Raw genomic sequence first — 18,241 nt, 5'->3', positions numbered from 1 at the left:
ACTGCCCTCTCTTGTTATTTCCAGTGCATTGCGTCACTGCAAAAACAGAGGTTCTGGTCCCGGGCACATCTGTCTCGCTAACATTGAAGGTCACGGAAGTGACAGATCCTGATACGTAGTGTCACACAGTCTCAGAGCAGATCCAATACTGCAAGTCTCTCTCTTCTTATTTTATCCCAACCCTCCCTCCCTTGGGGACAGTATGTGTTCGAAGGTATTTGATTCCTAGGCATTTGCTGCCCTCTGGAGGGATAAGAAGGTCCAGCATTGGCTCCAGTGTCATCTCCACGGTTGCCACCAGGTGAATGCATGACACCACTGAGCTGTGCTCCTGATGAAGTTGATTGGAAGAGACGTTGAAAATAAACCATTTTTTTTCTATGATAAAATCATAGTTTTTAAGAGGTTTAATGGGTCTACAGTACATTATAGGATTAGATTTTGAATAATTTATCATCACAAGGCCAGGAAAGTAACTGTTAAATGAATTAACAAAATGTGCATAATTAGATTGATTGCAATAAATTGCTATGCAATCCTCCTCATTACTTTTCCAAAGTAACTCACTTTGGGTTTTAACAAATACACCGCTGCCACCCAAAAAACTGAACTTCAGCCACAAACTAAGCATCATATGCAACGATTTCAAAGCGACAGTGTGAATCTATCTCAATTCCAAGGACAACAACAAACAATAAGGATAACTTATAGTATTCTGAAACAGGACATCTACACCAACACCCCAAAACAGCAGGAAACGCAAAACCACAGCCTCAGTCATACTGTAGTTTGCATATCTACTGCAATCCTATTTTGGAAATGATGACTGAATCTGATGAATATTTAAAAACATTCAAAATATTTTAATAGCAAGACGATCATGTAGTTGTATTTCAGGTGTAGTACCTGGTGTAGTTCATAAAAACTGAGTCATGTTAATGAAATATTGCATGAAAATGACATATAAAAAAAAAATCACACTAACAATGTGAGATGAGAACAGGCGATCAGCTGAATTCGAACAGATATGGGGCACATTAAAAACGCTTTAAAAGAAAATGGTGGAAATGCAGTTAATGTGCCGGTCACAAATGCATTTTTTTTTTTTTTAAATAAACAAAAACATTTTCAGGAAGTGGGAGGTGTGGACCCCTGCCCTACTACACCTAAAATAAACAGAAAAGTCGAAACCATTTTTTGTAAGTCCTTCAAAGTCCACTTTGATGCAGCCATTTTCCATGCATGATAAATGGTCGTTAAAGAACATAATAAGGGACAAACTTAAGTCAGAGAACAAAACATAGGAACAGCCTATTCATTCTGCCATTATGAAGCACAGCCTTTCTGATGTTCGCTAATTAGCAGATAAACTTCACTATTTACCTGGCAGTTGGCTAAATAGCCACAACCAATAACATACCGATGGTCCTTCATACCTTGCACAACATTCACACTACATTCCTATCGCTCACTACTATTGCACGGCTTTTTTCATCTTGCAAATAAACTTTCAGGTTGTGAACGCAGAAAAGAAAATGTGGGAAAAATGAATAACAAATGCTGTGTTTTAACAAAATTTCACTGATGGTGGAAAAAATGTTATAAGCCTGGTTTGTTGTAAACAGCTTTTTTTGTACACAATGAACAGTAATTCCACAAGTGATGCACAGAAATATACAAGTAATAAGTTATTTTTCAAACTCTGTTAAAAAGACTACATAATGTAAAATGCATTTCATGGAAAAGGCTTATTTCGATAAAAAAAAAAAAAAAAAACTGCAGTTTACAGATTGCCATTACAAGATCACATTTAACAATTATAAAAATAAACCGCACAGACTTCGTTCCGACGGCTAAACAGCACGTGTGCTGGTACCATGTTTTAAGGAACAATCCTTGAAGGGGCATTTCATGCCATTTCATTTGGCACTCCGCAGGAGGTTAATTCTTTAGTTTTGGCACGAGCTCCAGTTCAATGGCACAAAAGAAGGACAAAACAGACACAACAGGACTCACTTCCTGCTGCCAACGTAACGAACAGGAGAGAATATTTTAGACAAGAAGGGTGTCGCTCAAAAAGTTCAAGAGGGGAGCATTTTTGTTTTTAATGAACCCTTACAAGTTGCTGCAGAAGCAGCTTGGGGATTATTTTTAATTGGAACTACTGTACTTCTAGATTGTATAAACATCAATCGTAGGAAAGGAATGACACCAAATTTCCCCTAGAAAAAGCAGCTGGAAAAGTTCGGTTTTGGCTCACGAGGAGACCTCAGTACATGCGAGACTCCTTGTGACTTGGGAGTGGGCCGCGCAGAGCTGGGCTTGTCGCACTTCGGATCACCTCCATCCATCTGAGAAGAAAAAAACAAGAGGCGTTAATACATTTTCTTAGAAAACCGGCAAAAATCAGAAATGATCCTGGTTTTCACAACTAGGAGAAAAATGTAATAACATATTAGTTACCAGAAAAAATGTTGCTCCATGAGGTAATTTGAAAACCAAACACCACAGAAGTTTTGGTGCACTTGGAAAGTTTTAGGTATGATGTCGTAAATTTTCAAAAAGGCAAACATGAAGCAACAAAAGTCATTTCGTTTATCTATTTATCAATTTTAATTTTATAAAGCGTGGAGTAAACCCCAGAAAGAGTGGTAGAGCAATATATAATGGATAATAAAAGACTAAAAGCCTCATGTACGAAGAATGCATTAGGTAAATGGGGTTGCAATTTGCACATCGACTTTTCCTAAATGTATCTTATTTTGTAAGCCGACCTATATATTAATAGGTTGGTTCATAAAATACAGAATCGTAGTGGGTCACAATTCAACCTACCTCATAAATACTACTGAGGGAGGTTGCAAATTGCGACCTGCTACAATCGCAGCAGGCATGGTGCCCTGCAGGGGATCCGAAGACCACCATGTTTGTGATTGCTTGAAAATAAAGCAATCCTATTTCTTTATAAATGCAGCCCATTTTCTGAAAAGGAAAATGGGATGCATTTCAAAAAAAGAAAAGGAAAATTTGCCAAAACGTTTTTTTTTTTTTTTTAAAGAGTAGGCAGTGGTCCACTCTTAAGAAAAAAATTCTACCATTTACAAAGGGAAAGGGTTCGTTTGGGAAACCCTTCCCATTTGCGAATGGGTTACCACCTCCTTTGATTTGGCGGTAAAATATTAATGTTTTGAAACAGGATTACGGTCACAAAACATTAATACATATCTTGAGGAATCGGTATTTGGAAGGAACCCCTTGAAATACCCCTTCCAAATAACATTTCCTTAATGTTTCCTACTCCTGTTTGACGATTTCAAAGACCTTTTCCAAATTGTTAAATGGGTTCAGTACATTTAAAAAAAAGAGTTTTTGTGTTACCAAACCCTCATATTTACTGAATCAGAGGGTTTGCGAAGGCTAAAATCCTTTGAACATCATGTGCTGAATTCCTTTCACAGTGATTCATGGTTCTTGGGAGAAAAAGCACTATTCTCAAGATTGGGTACCAAGAAAATGCATATGTTGCGAAAGACAACTCTACAGAGAATTAGTTGCAAAAAAAAATGTGCATCTTAATTGAAAAATTAATCTTCGCAGTAACCAAGGAACAGGAGTTTGCTACCAAGTTTTTTCTTGAATAGAACGCAGGTTACCATATGATTTTAGGTAAAGCTCTTTTTTTTTATAGCAAACTTTATTGCATTTAGATTTAACACAAACTTACATCGGTAGCAAAGCCACACATTAGTTTGGTACAGGTTTACACAAGTTTCAGAGTGATGCACATCAAAGGGAATAGATATACCGTTGTACGAGGACGAACGTTATCTCCCACGCACTAAAACACTCACGGGGGAAGGAGATTGAACCATTTACCCCATATTCGGCCCAACATCTCAGGACAGCCTCTGGCCGCAAAAAGGGGCTCCTCCTGGGCTCCACACCAATCCAATCCCCGCCTCCAGCGCCCAACAGTGGGTGGCTTGGCCTGGGACCACAAGGCGGAAATGTCCCATTTCGCCACCGCCATTCCCAGTAGGTGTTTATCTGTTCTGGATCCATCCAGGCCCTCCAACACCCCGAGCAGCAGGCGCAGTGGATCATGGGGAACCACCCAACCCAGGGCGCCCGTGAGCTCCCTTTCCACTTCCCTCCAGAACGATTCAATAGCAGGGCACTGCCAGACCACATGAAAGAAGTCTGCAGCGGTGTGGGAGCAGCGCGTGCAAGCAGAGGAGGACCGCAGATTAGCTTTATACAACCGCACCGGCGTGAGGTAAGCCATATGTAGGAAATAAAGTTGGGTAAGACGAAGTTTGGAGGAGGTTGTCAGGGTTTTGGGTGCCATAAGGGCACTCCAGCCTCCCACCGGGTGCGCAGTCGAGCAAGAGACGCAGGACCATTATTAACTAGGGACTTAGGTAAAGCTCTTATTTAATGGCCATTCTAGCCTTGGCCAGTAAGTATGTACTCATATGCCAGCAGTTGGGTTATGGAGACAGGGGACTAGTCTATTTATTGTTAATTACGGAATTGTCAGCCCTGTAATGCCCACAATCAGGAAAACAAAAACGTTGAACTTTGAAATAATGATCACCACATTTCGCCAATATATCGTTTAGCACTATCCAAACTGGTATTGGAAATCTTTCTACAACAATGTGAAATGTGCCATTTTTCTTTATACCCAACGGGAAATATTATTTTGAATGCAAATTGATATATTTTTCTTTTAATTGGATTGCAGAATTAGCTTTGTAAGAGATTCAGTATTTCAAATACACATCCCTGACACATGCAGATTTAGCAAACACACAAAAGGTGATGGGAGGAATGCTTGTAATTTGTCTGACCACTGACAATCACTCGGGGTAGCATTCAAACAATCATTCTTTTGCCCATCTAAGTTTAGACCCGGCCATATGCAAGTCAGTCTTGACCCTGCCACAATAGCAACAGTCCAGCCCGAACTGCCAGTCCAAGATCTCCATGAACCACAATACAAACATTCCATGTCTGGTTTCACCCTTATTAGGGCTTGCTAGTCGGGTATAGCTTGGTTCCAGGGACAAAGTGAGCGCGGAATCCATGTCTGGGCACACCCGAGCGAATGCCTGTGGTTCGTGTATTGATTTGTTCTTCTCCATAACATAACCACATATTGGGACAGGGCAGACATCTCAAATAACATTTATGGTGCCATTATGTGCAAGCAACTGTATATTGTTGTAAGCTTCAACAGGAGTCTTTTCAAGGTAAAGATAATATTTCTAGTTTTCTGTGATGTGTGAGGGATCTAGATCATTATTAGCTCCCAAAACACTATTTAATATTCCCCGCCATTCTTGCAAATCATATGGCAAATCTCATCTCTCCTGACCAGCTTCATACAGATCGCCACTGACCTTAGCCATTCTTTTGCATCGCTCTTCATCAAGTCTAGGAAGGCGCCTTGCAGTCTATGTCTCATTAGCGCTGCTTTGCTGGCATTAACTAAAGGGCTACAAATTTATAACTGAATTTTCTTCTGCCTAGAATGTAAGCCAAGTATATACAGTGTGTTAAAACACAAATTACTTACTTGTGTAACGATACATCTGTAACAGACATTAGTTAGTGATAGATTCCTTACCTTAGAAATATTCCCAGGCATCAGACTGGATCCGGAACGTTTTCATCAGCAGAACCCTTGCGCATCGGTAGGTGTCGTCGTGCGGCGCCATGTACGTCGCTGGCGTTGTAGTCGCCGAGATGACGTCGTCAGAGCTACGTTGGCGCGCCCATGCGTGCGGACGTCAGTTCTGTACACGACTTTTCCGCGCTAGGAACCGACTACTGGTGCAATAGAACTAGGGCCCTGAAAGGGATGACCTGAACCCTAGAGAACAGTTTGCATAACGGGGCGGATGGGCGGGCGTTAAGGAATCCATCAATAACTAATGTCTCTTACAGATGTATTGTTACACAAGTAAGTAACCTGTGCATCTGAAAGAGACACGTTAGTGATAGATTCCTTACCTTAGAATACATACCCAAGCAACACCAACCCCAGTGGTGGGTCTGCAAAGTGAGATTACACCAGAAAGTCACAAAGTACCGAACGCCCAAATAAGCCGTCTCTCCGGACCCGACTGTAAAGGCAATAGTGCTTAGTGAAAGTATGCAACGAGGCACAAGTGGCCGCCTGACAGATGTCTTGCACGGGGACACCACGCCCCAAGGCTGTAGTAGCTGCTGTCGCCCTGGTAGAATGGGCGCGCAGCCAAACTGGCGGTTCCTTTTTAGCCAGAGAGTAACAGGCTTTAATGCACAAGACAACCCATCGGGAGATAGTTGGCTTGTGCACAGCCCGGCCTTTGTTGGCGTCTACGTAGCCAACAAAGAGCTGGTCATCCACCCGGAACTGTTGTGTGCAGTTGAGATAGAACAAACGTGCACATTTTGGGTCCAGGCGGTGGAGCCTCTCCTCTTCTCTTCAAGGGTGCGGAGGCAGAAAGAAAGTGGGCAGAGTGACAGTTTGCCGAAGATGAAAGGCAGAGACTACTTTTGGTAGAAAGGAGGGATGCAGTCGAAGCACAACCTTATCCGGATGAATCACCAGGAAAGGATGTTGCAGGGAAAGAGCCTGGAGCTCACTCACCCGCCGAATGGAGGTGATGGCCACCAGGAAGACAGTTTTCAAAGCTAATAACCGCAAAGGACAGTTATGAAAAGGCTCAAAGGGAGCGCACATCAAGTATGTGAGAACCAGGTTCAAGTCCCATTGAGGCATCACAAAAGGAATAGGGGGGAAAAGGTGAGTAATGCCTTTGAGAAATCTATTGACAACTGGGGACTTGAAAAGAGAGGGCTGATCAGGCAGCCTAAGAAAGGCTGAAAGAGCAGAAAGGTAGCCCTTGAGAGTGCCCAGAGCAGAGCCCTGCTGGGCCAAAGAGAGAAGGAACAATAGGACATCAGAAAGAGGATCTACAGCTTTCGCTGTGCACCATGCCCCAAATTTTTTCCACCGACAGGCGTATATCGCCTTAGTAGAGGGACGCCTGGCTGTCAGAATCACATTACAGACTTCAGGAGGCAAGTCACCGCCACACAAGGAGATGGAGGCTGGAAAGGTTCGGGTGGAGGACCGTCCCCTGTTGCTGCGACAGGAGATCCTCCTGAAGAGGCAGTCGGATCGGGGGATCCACGCTCATACAGAGTAGCTCGGGATAACAAACTCTTCCAGCCCAGTCCGGTGCCAAAAGAATGACTAGGGCCCGTTCGCGTCTGATCTTCTTCAGCACTCTGGGCAGAAGTGGTATAGGCGGAAAGGCGTACAGCAGACCGCAACTCCACTCGCGTCGAAAAGCATCTCCGAGCGAGTGCCGCCTTGGAAATTCCAACGCGCAGAACTGCTGATATTGCACGTTCTCTTCGGTGGCGAAAAGATCTAACCAAGGTTCTCCCCAGTGCTGAAAGAGACCTTGTGCCGCCTCCGAGTGAAGACGCCATTCGTGATCCAACATGCACCCTTCGGCTGAGTTCGTCCGCCCTGGCGTTCAGGGTACTTGCCAGGTGCTGAACCACCAAGGAAATGCCTTGACGTTCCAGCCACATCCAGAGATGTAGAGCCTCCTGACATAGGGTCCACAAGCCCACCCCGCCCTGCTTGTTGCAGTACCACATGGCGGTGGTGTTGTCCGTGAACACCTGCACTACTCTCCCTTTGACAGAGGGAAGGAATGCTTTCAGTGCAAGAAGGATTGCCCTGAGCTCCAAAAGGTTGATATGGAGCTTGAACTTCGCCGGAGACCAGAGGCCTCTCCCAGGAGGGACGCGTCCATCACTACTGTGTGCTCCTGTTGGGGAAGGGAGAGGTATCTGCCGCTGACCCAAAACTGGTTCATGAGCCACCACTGCAAGTCCTGTGCAGTGCCCTCCGAGATCTGGACATAGTCGGAGAGGTTTCCCCGATGCTGCGTCCACTGGAACTTCAGGTCCCACTGCAGAGCCCGCATATGCCATCTGGCATGATAGATCAGCAGGATGCAGGAGGCCATGAGGCCCAACAGCCTAAGGGTCTTCCTGACCGAAACCCAGTACCAGGGCCGAAAGATCGGAATCATAGCCTGAATGTCCCGGACTCGCTGTTCGGGAGGATAAACCCGAAACTGTGCCGTATCCAGAACTGCTCCAATGAAGAGGAGCTTCTGAGAGGGAATCAGGTGCGACTTTGGCACGTTGATGGAAAACCCCAGCAAATGCAGGAGGTCGGCTGTAGTCTGGAGGTGGGAGACGACTGCCTGGGGCGGACCCGCCTTCAACAGCCAGTTGTCGAGATAGGGGGAAGACTGAAACCCCTGATCTGCGCAGATGAGCTGCGACCACCGCCATCACTTTCGTGAACACTGAGGCCGAAAGGGAGCACGGTGAACTGAAAGTGCTCATGGCCCACCGTGAAACGTACATAACGCCGGTGGGCTGGCATGATGGGGATATGAAAATAAGCATCCTGCAAGTCCAACGCTACCAGACAGTCTTGCGGGTCTAGGGCAGACAAGACCTGGGCAAGCGTGAGCATCTTGATCTTCTCCTTCCGGAGGAAGCGATTGACGTTCGGAGGTCTAAAGATAGGACGCAGACCTTTGCCCCTCTTTGGAACCAGGAAGTAGCGGGAGTAACAACCACGACCTACTTCTGGCGTTGGAAAGCGCTCGATGGCCCCCTTGGCCAAGAGGGCCGCAACTTCCTGCGGGAGAAGTGCTAAGTGTTCCCCCGACATGCGGTGGTACTGAGGTGGCATGGCTGGAGGGGTAGACTCGAAGGGGAGGGAGTAGCCCCTTCGAACTATTTGCTGAACCCACCTGTCTGAAGTGATGGTGCGCCAGTGGGGAGGTGATGGCGAATCCTGGTGGGTCTGAAACACTGGACTAGGAAGGTTTTGAGGCGGTTGTGGCAGGAGCGGCGGTGGATTGACCTGCTTGCTGTCCTCGGGACCAACCACGTCTGGTCCCACGTCCGCGGCTGCGTTGAGACTGCAGCTGCGCAGGCCTGCGGGTCTGAAAGGAATGCGATTGGTCGCCTCGACCCTGACCTCAAAAGGACCCCGAGGGAGTGCGCGTGGTGGCGAGACCCAAGGACTGGGCCATAGCGCTAGAGTCCTTAAAGCGTTCCAGGGTGCTATCTGCCTGGTCACCAAAGAGGCGTGTGCCATCGAAGGGTATGTCCAACAAAGTGTTCTGAACATCCCCGGAGAAGCCAGTTGTTCTGAGCCAAGCGTAACAGCGGAGCACCACCGTTGAGGAAAGTGCCCTGACGAGTGAATCGGCCGTGTCAAGTCCACAACGCATAGTGAATTTAGCAGCATCTCTCCCCTCGGTAATGGCCTGGGAGAGCACCGCCCGAGCTTCCACAGGGCACTGAGGCAGTACCTGTGCCATCGTGTCCCACACAGAATGTGAATAGCGACCCAACAGGCACGCAGTATTCACCGCCCGCAACCCTGAACTGGCAGAAGTGAAAATCTTTTTCCCCAAACTGCTCCAGTTTCTTAGATTCCTTGTCCGGAGGGGCAGAAGGGAATGCGCTCGGCAAGGCAGAGGCGTGGACAACCAGACTCTGAGGCGTCGGGTGTTGTGTGAGAAAGCTGGGGTTGCCCGGTGCCGGGCAGTGGCGGAGTGCCACACCCTTATCCACAGGTGCATGTTTAGTGCCTGTTTAGTGCCAAAGGGCACTGATGCTCATTCAGACTCCGTACTACCTCCTGAAATGAACACTCACCATTCCCTGCAGTGCCTCGGGCAACTGATGCCCATTACTGCAAGAGGCAATTAAGGCTTGCGTATCACTGGGGGGGGGGGGGGGAATAATATTTGGGCACAACAGGAAGCATGATCATCTGCTTTTTTAGCGTGACCAAGTTAAGCTCTTCCTAGCTCCTTGAAGGGCACCAAAGTTGTTATCTGATAGGTCCAGATGGTTGAAAGGTAAGCACTAAATTTATGAAGGGAGGAGAATCCGCCCTTTTCTTTGAGAGAATCACTTCCTTTAGGAGACTAAACTTTTTCCTCGATCAAGTGAAAGAGATTGAGGAAAACAGACGGTGGTGTTCAGTGTCCTGCTAAAAGACCCACTCCCTTTAAAGCAGTTTATGAGCTGGCGACTAGCTGGGGCAGGTGATAAGTTTTATAAGCACTTCATTGATCAGTCCAGAAGAAAAGAGCAGACCACTACCCATCAAAACTGTATACCAAAAAGGTGTGAGCATGACAACGAGATGAGTAAAAATATCTCACCAGACGTGTAACCCTGCGGAAGCATTCATGGCGAGATTTCTACTCAGAGCCTCCACTTCGCGCCCCCTTCCCCAAGTGTCTTTCTCTTTACCACAGAAACTATAAGGCACCTACACCTCTCTTGCAGTCGTGGCCAGTGCAGGTAGGAGCGGTGGGGCAGAGGGCAGGTAGATAGAATAGGGAAAATTAATTAAATAAATAAATACAACCCCTCACCTTGCCTTGCGCTCGCCGCATCACCGAGTTGGCACGCGCAAGTGGTTTTCTTTTTTTCTTTTCCCTATTCTGTCGTCTGTCGACTATCTCTCCCCCCCTCCTCCCCCACCGCTCTTACCAGCACAGGCCGCAACTGCTCTCTTAGGAATACCTTTATCTTCACACCTGAGCAGTTTGTGCCTGTAGAGTCGGACGTGCACCATGCAGGATGAGGTGCCTCCCCTGCATCACAGGATGAAACAGATAAGGGTGCGGCCCTGGCCGTCAGACAAGTGTGTCTGAAAATGCGAGTGCTATCCCCAGAGCCCTAGATGCTGTAACCGGGTGCATGGCATTTGTTTGCCATACAAACTGAAAAACATGTAGTCATCCTACAAGAACTGGGCTTCAGGGTGTCCTGCATAGGTAACAGCCATGTCAGGGGCCGAAGCTGTGCATCAGGACATATTTGAAGGGCATGAATCACCCCAATGTTAGAGTTTTCAGTTAAGGGGGAGAGTGACTTGTTGCTATCATGTCACCCAGGTTGTGTAAATTGGACTGAAAGTTAAACTGAAGACTGGTGCAGGTAGACAGATGGGCCAGGGGCATGTCAAGTTGGTGGTTTGCAATGCGGTGTCGTCTTCTCAGTGGCAGAGTGCAAAGGCCCACAGATACTGGAGGAGGGTAATAGCTGCTACTGTGAATGTTTTGGGAAGGCTTTGAAAGATTGTGAGGAGGGTCTGGTGAGTCAGACAATCAGCTGGCTTATTTTGCACATTTCACAAAAGGCATTAATTTATTAGAAACATTCAAAATAGTGCAAATTATTTACACAAAATAAATAATTTAACATCTACATCATCTATTGAAATAGTCCAATAAAAGCCTCAGCAACCATCCCCAGGGGGATACAAGATGCGTGCAAACATATTCCCAGATGTTGATTAATCAGTTGAGTCCCACGTCCACTTCAACAAAGGAAAAGAGTCGATTTGAGGGAAACTGAACTATACATATCCTTGTTCTTAATTTACTGAAAATGACAGTAACTCATTAGGAAGTGTTAAAGGGTCATAGCCTTGTATAATGTGCCCAAGGATGAAGAGGTGCCAGACATTTTTGAGTTTAAGACCACAAGCTTGACCTTTAAGGCAAAATCAGGTTATCAAATAATTCGTTTGTGTAATAATCTCAACAAGAGATTTAATACAAACGCATTGGAGTCTGAGTGCATTTATACTAGGCAGGTTACACCCAAGCAGTCCTGCTCATTGTATGGCTTGCGGCCAGCCACAAACCCCGTTGTCGCAGTAAAATACATTTCTCTCAAGCACAAAGTAATTCATAGATTTAACTGCACCTTTCAGGAGCATACTCTGATAATAGGTTCGCTGCTCTGAAGTTTGTTCTTAGGAATGTGACACATTCATTACTGGAGGCACTGTAATTTTGAGTGCAAAATACATGGCAGTTCAAGTAAAGAGGGTTCATGATAGACTAGGTCTTTAATGGAAATGTAATTGCATGACATTCTCACAGTATCTACAGTCAAAGGTGCATTCACTGGGTCCATCCTTTTCACATTCTGAACTGGAAGCTCAAGTATGTACCCGCCTGCCAAGCAGAGAAGGGAAATGAGTGGAGTGCCTACTGAGAGTAATGTATTGTTCATGAAACCAATTACTATGTTGGGATGTGTTACTAATGCAGATTGAACATATGCTGAGAACTGCAACCCTCAGTGAAATTAGAACTGTGGAGTGGATGTGCATTACTTATACATGTGGAAGAATATATACAAGCTGATTCACAAAGGTTCTGCTCTGCCTTAGTTTTGTAGCACCTCTGGCTGACAAGGGAATTCCAGGAATAAGCTTGGAGTAAGAAAGTAGTGCTCCTGACTTACTACTACAATTTAAGAGTTAGTCAGGAGTACTACAGAAGGAATTCACATATACGGATAGCAAAATCTCTGTGAATCGGGCCATTGTATCTAGGTAATCAAATATTTTGAAGCTAGCATTGGATATTGGACTGTTTTCCCAGGCTGCTTATTCTGTCCTCTTACGAGAGAGTCGGATGCAAATCTTCTTTTCGCTGCTCAGTGACATACATAAGAAATAAAAGCAGTGGCAGCTGGCATCATTAATCATTAATTAAAAATAAATAAAAAAACGCTTACCTTACACGTGCTCCTCGCTCCGGACCTCGGACCTCTTCTTCCGCTGACTGCACAGCGTGCACCAGCTAACTCTTGACCAATCCTGCCGCTGCTGACAGCGTCCTGATTGGAAGGTGCAGCCTCTCTCGGCGCTCCCCAGCGCACTGGAGGCCTGCTCTCAACCCATCTGTCTAAGACAGCTGGGTTGAAAGGTTTAAAGTGCGCATGTCTGGCTGGCCGTCGCAAGACGTCTGGCCAAAGAGACATGCACATTTTAAACTAATGCACAGTCAACCCTCTGCCCATCACTCCTCCCTTCTGCCACTCAGCAGCTCCCGCTCCATCCTGACACCCGGTTCAGGACAAAATTGTAATTAATTACCATTTTATTTTTCATCTCTGGGGTTTGTGGGGCATTTAAGTGGGGCGAAGCTCCTCTGCTCTCATGGAAGAGCCGCCCCATAACAGAAGCCAATACCCAAACAGGGCTGGAGTGTGTGGATATTGGTAATGTCCTAGCCTCTCCTCAGATTGATAGTGGACACAGTGTGTTCATAAACAATGGATGTAGCTGGAGGGGTGGTGCAGAATCATAACAACCGGAGGTTAAAGATAGGATTTTTCCTCAAGTGTCTAATATGTTTCACAACTGGTGGTTTGCCCGCTCACCCCCAGCCACGTATACACTCGGACCTCATGCCAAAATTGCTGCCAAAGGGCCTTAATTCAAAAGCCTCTATATTTCTTCACATAACATGGCATGGTAAAGTTGATGTGCTGCAACGAACAATACAACCAAATGAAAGAGGCAGACACTAACAGTATACCTTAAACGCGTTATGTAAATTACTCCAGAGTCGCATATCACCTCCGGAGCTTGGCCATGAAGAATTAAGAATTTCTTTACAGCTATATCGTATTTCCAGGGATGGACATTTGCAATCCAAACCTACATAAAAGATTTACTTACACGTCACTTAATTATTTGTAAAGCAATAACTAAGTACGTTCAAATGTACTTTTATTGAAACTTTTCAGACCAAAGAGCATCACTATATTAATCCGATTTAAACTTTAAAGCTTCAGAAGAGTGTGGTGAAGTACTGGGTCAGCATCTAAAACCATAAGTTTTATGTAGGGCTTCCATTAGAGGTTGAAGCACATTATTCTAAAATGCAACAGGAGATATGAGGAAACGTGCCATTTACCTCTAACGCATCACAACGCCCACAAGGCATCATGACGCTAATAATGAATGCAAATGTGCCAACATGAGACGCTGGCTGGAACAGGCCTCACGGGTGTCTCATCTAGAAATTGATAGTAAATTGCTACAGACTCCCAAAAAGAACACAAAAAAAACACACCAACATATTCTTGTCAGTCAAATCTTTAGGTGCAAATACTTGACAGCATGCATTTGTACGTTATACTGCAATGTTAAATGGTCTTCCGTTAACATACCTTTCAAATGTATATTCACTTTCTGCCCGGAAGAAGTACACGTGGGATTTGAAATGCAGCTTGAAAACATAGTCCTTGTGAATATTTTCAGATTCTGAGGGAATGGTGAGGGAATAGCCGAGCAAAGGCAAGCTGGCTAATGGATGATTGTCCTATAAGGAAAAGATAAAAAAAAAGTCAGTCTGCAATACGCAACTGAATTTGATAGACAAGTCATAGAGTACTGCAGATTGAAATCTACTCGGCGTAGAGACAACTTACCTGAAAGTCACAGTCTAAATAAGGAGGCCTTAAAAATCTGTGCATGAATCGTGGCATTTAAATTACGAATTACCGGATGTCTCTTGGTCTCTATCACAAAGCTTAGGAGAAGGCTATCTTTGAACTAATATATTGGCCTCAAACGTTTTCAGGCATATTTATAGGTTCTTCTTTGCCCCAGAAAATCTTTCTGAAATTAATTTAAAGCGTCTGCGTGAAGACCTATTCCCATGTATTATTACTGAAGTCTCTCCCTTGAGATGAGATTGTCTGATCCCATGGGAAGCTTCATCATCCAACTCAGTGGCTTTACCACTCACGTATCCAATGCATCAGCAGGACATCTTCTCACCTCATGATCTTTCTTGGAGAGGATTACGAGGTGAGGCCTTGTAAGGAGGCACACCTTTTAGATCACACTTCCAGAATAAACTGATTGGGTACCTGAAATCCCAGGTTTGGGATCCTGGTGTTCCAGTGAGATAGAGTAATCTAGTAACTAGAATGCAAGCTGGGCAACAAGTCAAAATTGTTAGGTTTTATGAAGTGGTCTGCACACTCGTGGTCATTTGAGCCCTCAATCTTACTCTTTAAGTAACTATTAAAATGAATGTATCGGCTCATCACGACTACATGCTGCTACACCAAGTTCCCTAAATTCACTGACTGTATGCTCATCAGTGGTCTTTTACTTGGCTACGTCATTTTGTTTGCATTGGTTTGCATTCTACAAGCGCCAATACAAATAACGGAGGTGATTAGAAAGGCAGAGGCTTATATCTCCTTAAGAAGAAATGTTCTTATAAAAGTCGCCTGGTTTCAGATCACAGCACAGAGGCGCTGTGGAGTGCTGTTCTGGATAACATCATGGCAAGGACTGATGAGGCAGAATTTTCCACAATAACGCCTAACATTTTGATTAAATGGACTCCCTGTCCATTGCAGTGCAAGCTAATTATCAGTGGCTGGAGCAACAATAAAGTCCCTTGAGAGAGTTCGCTTATTTTTTAAATTAGGGCAGGTTAGTGAATTCGGAGATGTTTTCCTCCACGACTCTTGGCTGGAAAACATATTTCACCTTTTGGTTGTGGCCTTATAAGGATAACCATGCTTCTAACTGCATGTTCCATTCTTTTATTCCCCCTCCCCCCACACTCACACACTGCGAGAGAAAGGCTCAGGACTTTGTGCTTTGACCTTAGGTTGCTGATGTTGGTGCCAGGAGGTTGCACAATAATCAGTGTTGTCTGGATTTCTTTTTGTGGCCTATGATGGTGACTAGACAGGACTGTGATAAAGTGCTAGGTTTACTGCATTACTCTGAAATTTTCGAGGTATGTATGTTATTATGGCTGTGACTCCCACCAGAATTGCATTGGTATAATCTAATGCAAGAAGAATTATACCTGTCATGAGGAAATTCTGTCTCCATCTCTAAGTGGGAGGTAATGTTCTTTAACAAATTGTAGTGGAACTTGCACTGGTAAACTATAGTCTAACTGGGATTTTTGATTGGCATCCCTATTAAAAATGCAGCCCATATCCATAACCTTATTAGCAAGCCAAGAAGTGGGACCAGATGTGGACCGAGAAAAGTGATTACATTGTTTTTATTTCATTAAGAACCATAAAGAGAAATATACTCATTCACGTCTGAAACACTTACAAGCAGTTGAGAATGGCAAAATCTTGTGAGTGAGGTGGGCAGAAGCATACACTCAAGCAGCCAATCGCATTAAGTGAGAGATGAATATTCCAATGGCTGAGTCAATATGTGATTGACAAAGTCACAAGTCAATCGCTGAAAGAGACTAGTCAAAGAAAGCCAAGGTCAAGTGAATGGCTGGCTGATAAATGCCAAAGGTAGAAAGGGGCGGATCCAAAACCCTCTCTATTTATATTGTTAGAAATAGGACGATTTGATAGCTGCGTTGTCAAAACGCTGGCATAAAAAAAAAAGGCCAACGCAGATCCACGGGGAACCCAAAGTGATGTCCTAGGCCATGGGAAAACTGAGCACTAGCCTAGGGACTACCCAATTAGTACCCCCTTTATTAAGAGTGACATGTCACAAAGGGAATTGTCGTCATTGCTCAGGCATGGTCACTCTGTTTGCCCATATGCGTGAGGGAAGCTTGCACCGCTGCTGCCCATGTGTGCAGCATGCTGTGCATGTGTGTAGAGTAACAGTGATACGACTCTGCTTGCTTTCTCTCTGGGGGAAATTTACACTGCAGCTGCCTGTCTTATAAGTGATGAAAGCTGGCATTTGGGGTGTCTGCTTTGAGTATGAGATGAAAGCTAGAAGAGTTGCCTTCCTCTGAGTGAGGGGGAACGCGATGTGTGTCCGGCACTGCTGCTGGCTATGCTGAGCCGGTGGTTCTGCGAGCGTTTTACACCATTGCTCTCTATACTGTGTAACCGAATGTCCTGTTCAAATGTAAATTAGAGCAATTTGTAAAGGAGTATAAGGATATTCTATATTTGGAGATAATAGCTTGTTGTACCACAAACAACATCCTACATACCTGTCAATTTCAACATGGCTGCTACCAAACCAACTTGTAAGCTCTTACCTGGTGAGACTTGTAGAAATACAGGCAGAAGTTGGTAAATACCACCCACAGCTTCTGCCAACCATTACTGTTTTTAAACTTTCTCAACAAGTTCCCCGATAATTGGTTCTGTAAACAAGAGAAAATAAAGTTGTGTCAAAATCCTCACAGATGTACCACACAGCATACACAACAGGAGGAAAGAAGGCAAGCCTCAGCAAGAGAGCCTTGGCAGTGTCCTTGGTTTCCCCCTAAAGCCAAGAAAGCCCTTCACCTTAAGCCTTCCCAGTGAGCAGACAGCCCCAACCTCATCTGTATAAAGAAGCTTCCCTCATCTCCACCTTCACGCGTACAACAGTCTGCTGATACCTTTGAGATGCAGTAACCTTTCTGTCAGATTTAATTGCTTTCGGCTTTTAAGTTATTAATCTTCAATGAGAATCCTACTGGTCTTACTTTTTCAGTGGATGACAATTACATGAGCATATTGCCATCATCAAAAGGTTGCTCATTAGGTATGCGCCAGTGCTTCTTCTCTGTGTCTGCACCAGATAGAATTGGTGGCAACCTGTTGCCACTCAGTGCAATCTACTTAGTTCTTAGAGAAAATGAAGTGTCGCTGAGGCATTCCCAATAAAGTTCCCATTTCACCAAAAACAGGGCACTAATGTCCCTGGTGTTTTGGGAAGCTGGAGAAGAAACGGGACATACAGGATCTTCTAACTAAAGAGGGGAGCATGCAGGAGAGAACATTAGAAAATGGCCAAATATCCCAGGAAAGGACTCAATCTCACCATATCTCTTATCAATGGAAAAACAATTTAATGAGTTTCAGACAACTAAAGCACTGTCTAAATAATGTAACTTTCATTGATGAAAGAGGGAAAAGTCACAGCCCAATAGGAGCAGGCTTTTGACTGAGGCTTTCGCTGATTAAACCGGGCATAAGAAAAAAAACTAACGCTGCAGTAAGAGCATTGATATTTGTTCTTAGAAAAACAAACTAGAGCTGTTAAATCTCCCCCACCCTTTTGAAACACATTCACACCACACATACATGCACACTTCTCTCTGCCAAGTCCAACATGCCTAAGGGAGTCATACATTTTAAGTCATTTCCCCTTTTATCTCAACGGAGGAAGGTCAAATCAAGTCCAAGGATGTCCTTTACAGTTCTTGGTCGTACTCCGTCTTTCTCGTATGCCCACTGTTCATCCAATGCGCCATTGTTCACCTACGGCCATGGTTCATCCACTATACCATCATTCACCCGAGTCCATGAAACACCCAATGTAACATCATTCCCATATATCCATGGTCAATCCAAA

General features: G+C 44.8%; 1 protein-coding gene across 3 annotated transcripts in view; it reads right to left on the bottom strand.

Moving 5' to 3' along the window:
* Window positions 1–838: 838 nt before the first annotated feature.
* Window positions 839–18,241, bottom strand: part of FARP1 (FERM, ARH/RhoGEF and pleckstrin domain protein 1) — a 581,296-nt gene continuing 563,893 nt past the window's right edge. For all 3 annotated transcript variants that reach the window (XM_085622106.1, XM_085622108.1, XM_085622107.1), the window contains exons 25-27: window positions 16,935–17,042; window positions 14,098–14,249; window positions 839–2,351 (exon numbers count right to left, since the gene is read on the bottom strand). In XM_085622106.1, coding sequence (XP_085478232.1) covers window positions 2,270–2,351; window positions 14,098–14,249; window positions 16,935–17,042 — 342 coding nt within the window. In that variant the 3' untranslated portion in view covers window positions 839–2,269. The remainder of the gene's footprint in view (window positions 2,352–14,097; window positions 14,250–16,934; window positions 17,043–18,241) is intronic.

This window comes from Triturus cristatus, chromosome 8 (assembly GCF_964204655.1).
Source record: "Triturus cristatus chromosome 8, aTriCri1.1, whole genome shotgun sequence".
Classification (NCBI taxonomy): Eukaryota; Metazoa; Chordata; class Amphibia; order Caudata; family Salamandridae; genus Triturus; species Triturus cristatus.
The sequence above is the reverse complement of the archived record's forward strand: the minus strand, read 5'-3'. Positions and strand labels throughout refer to the sequence as shown.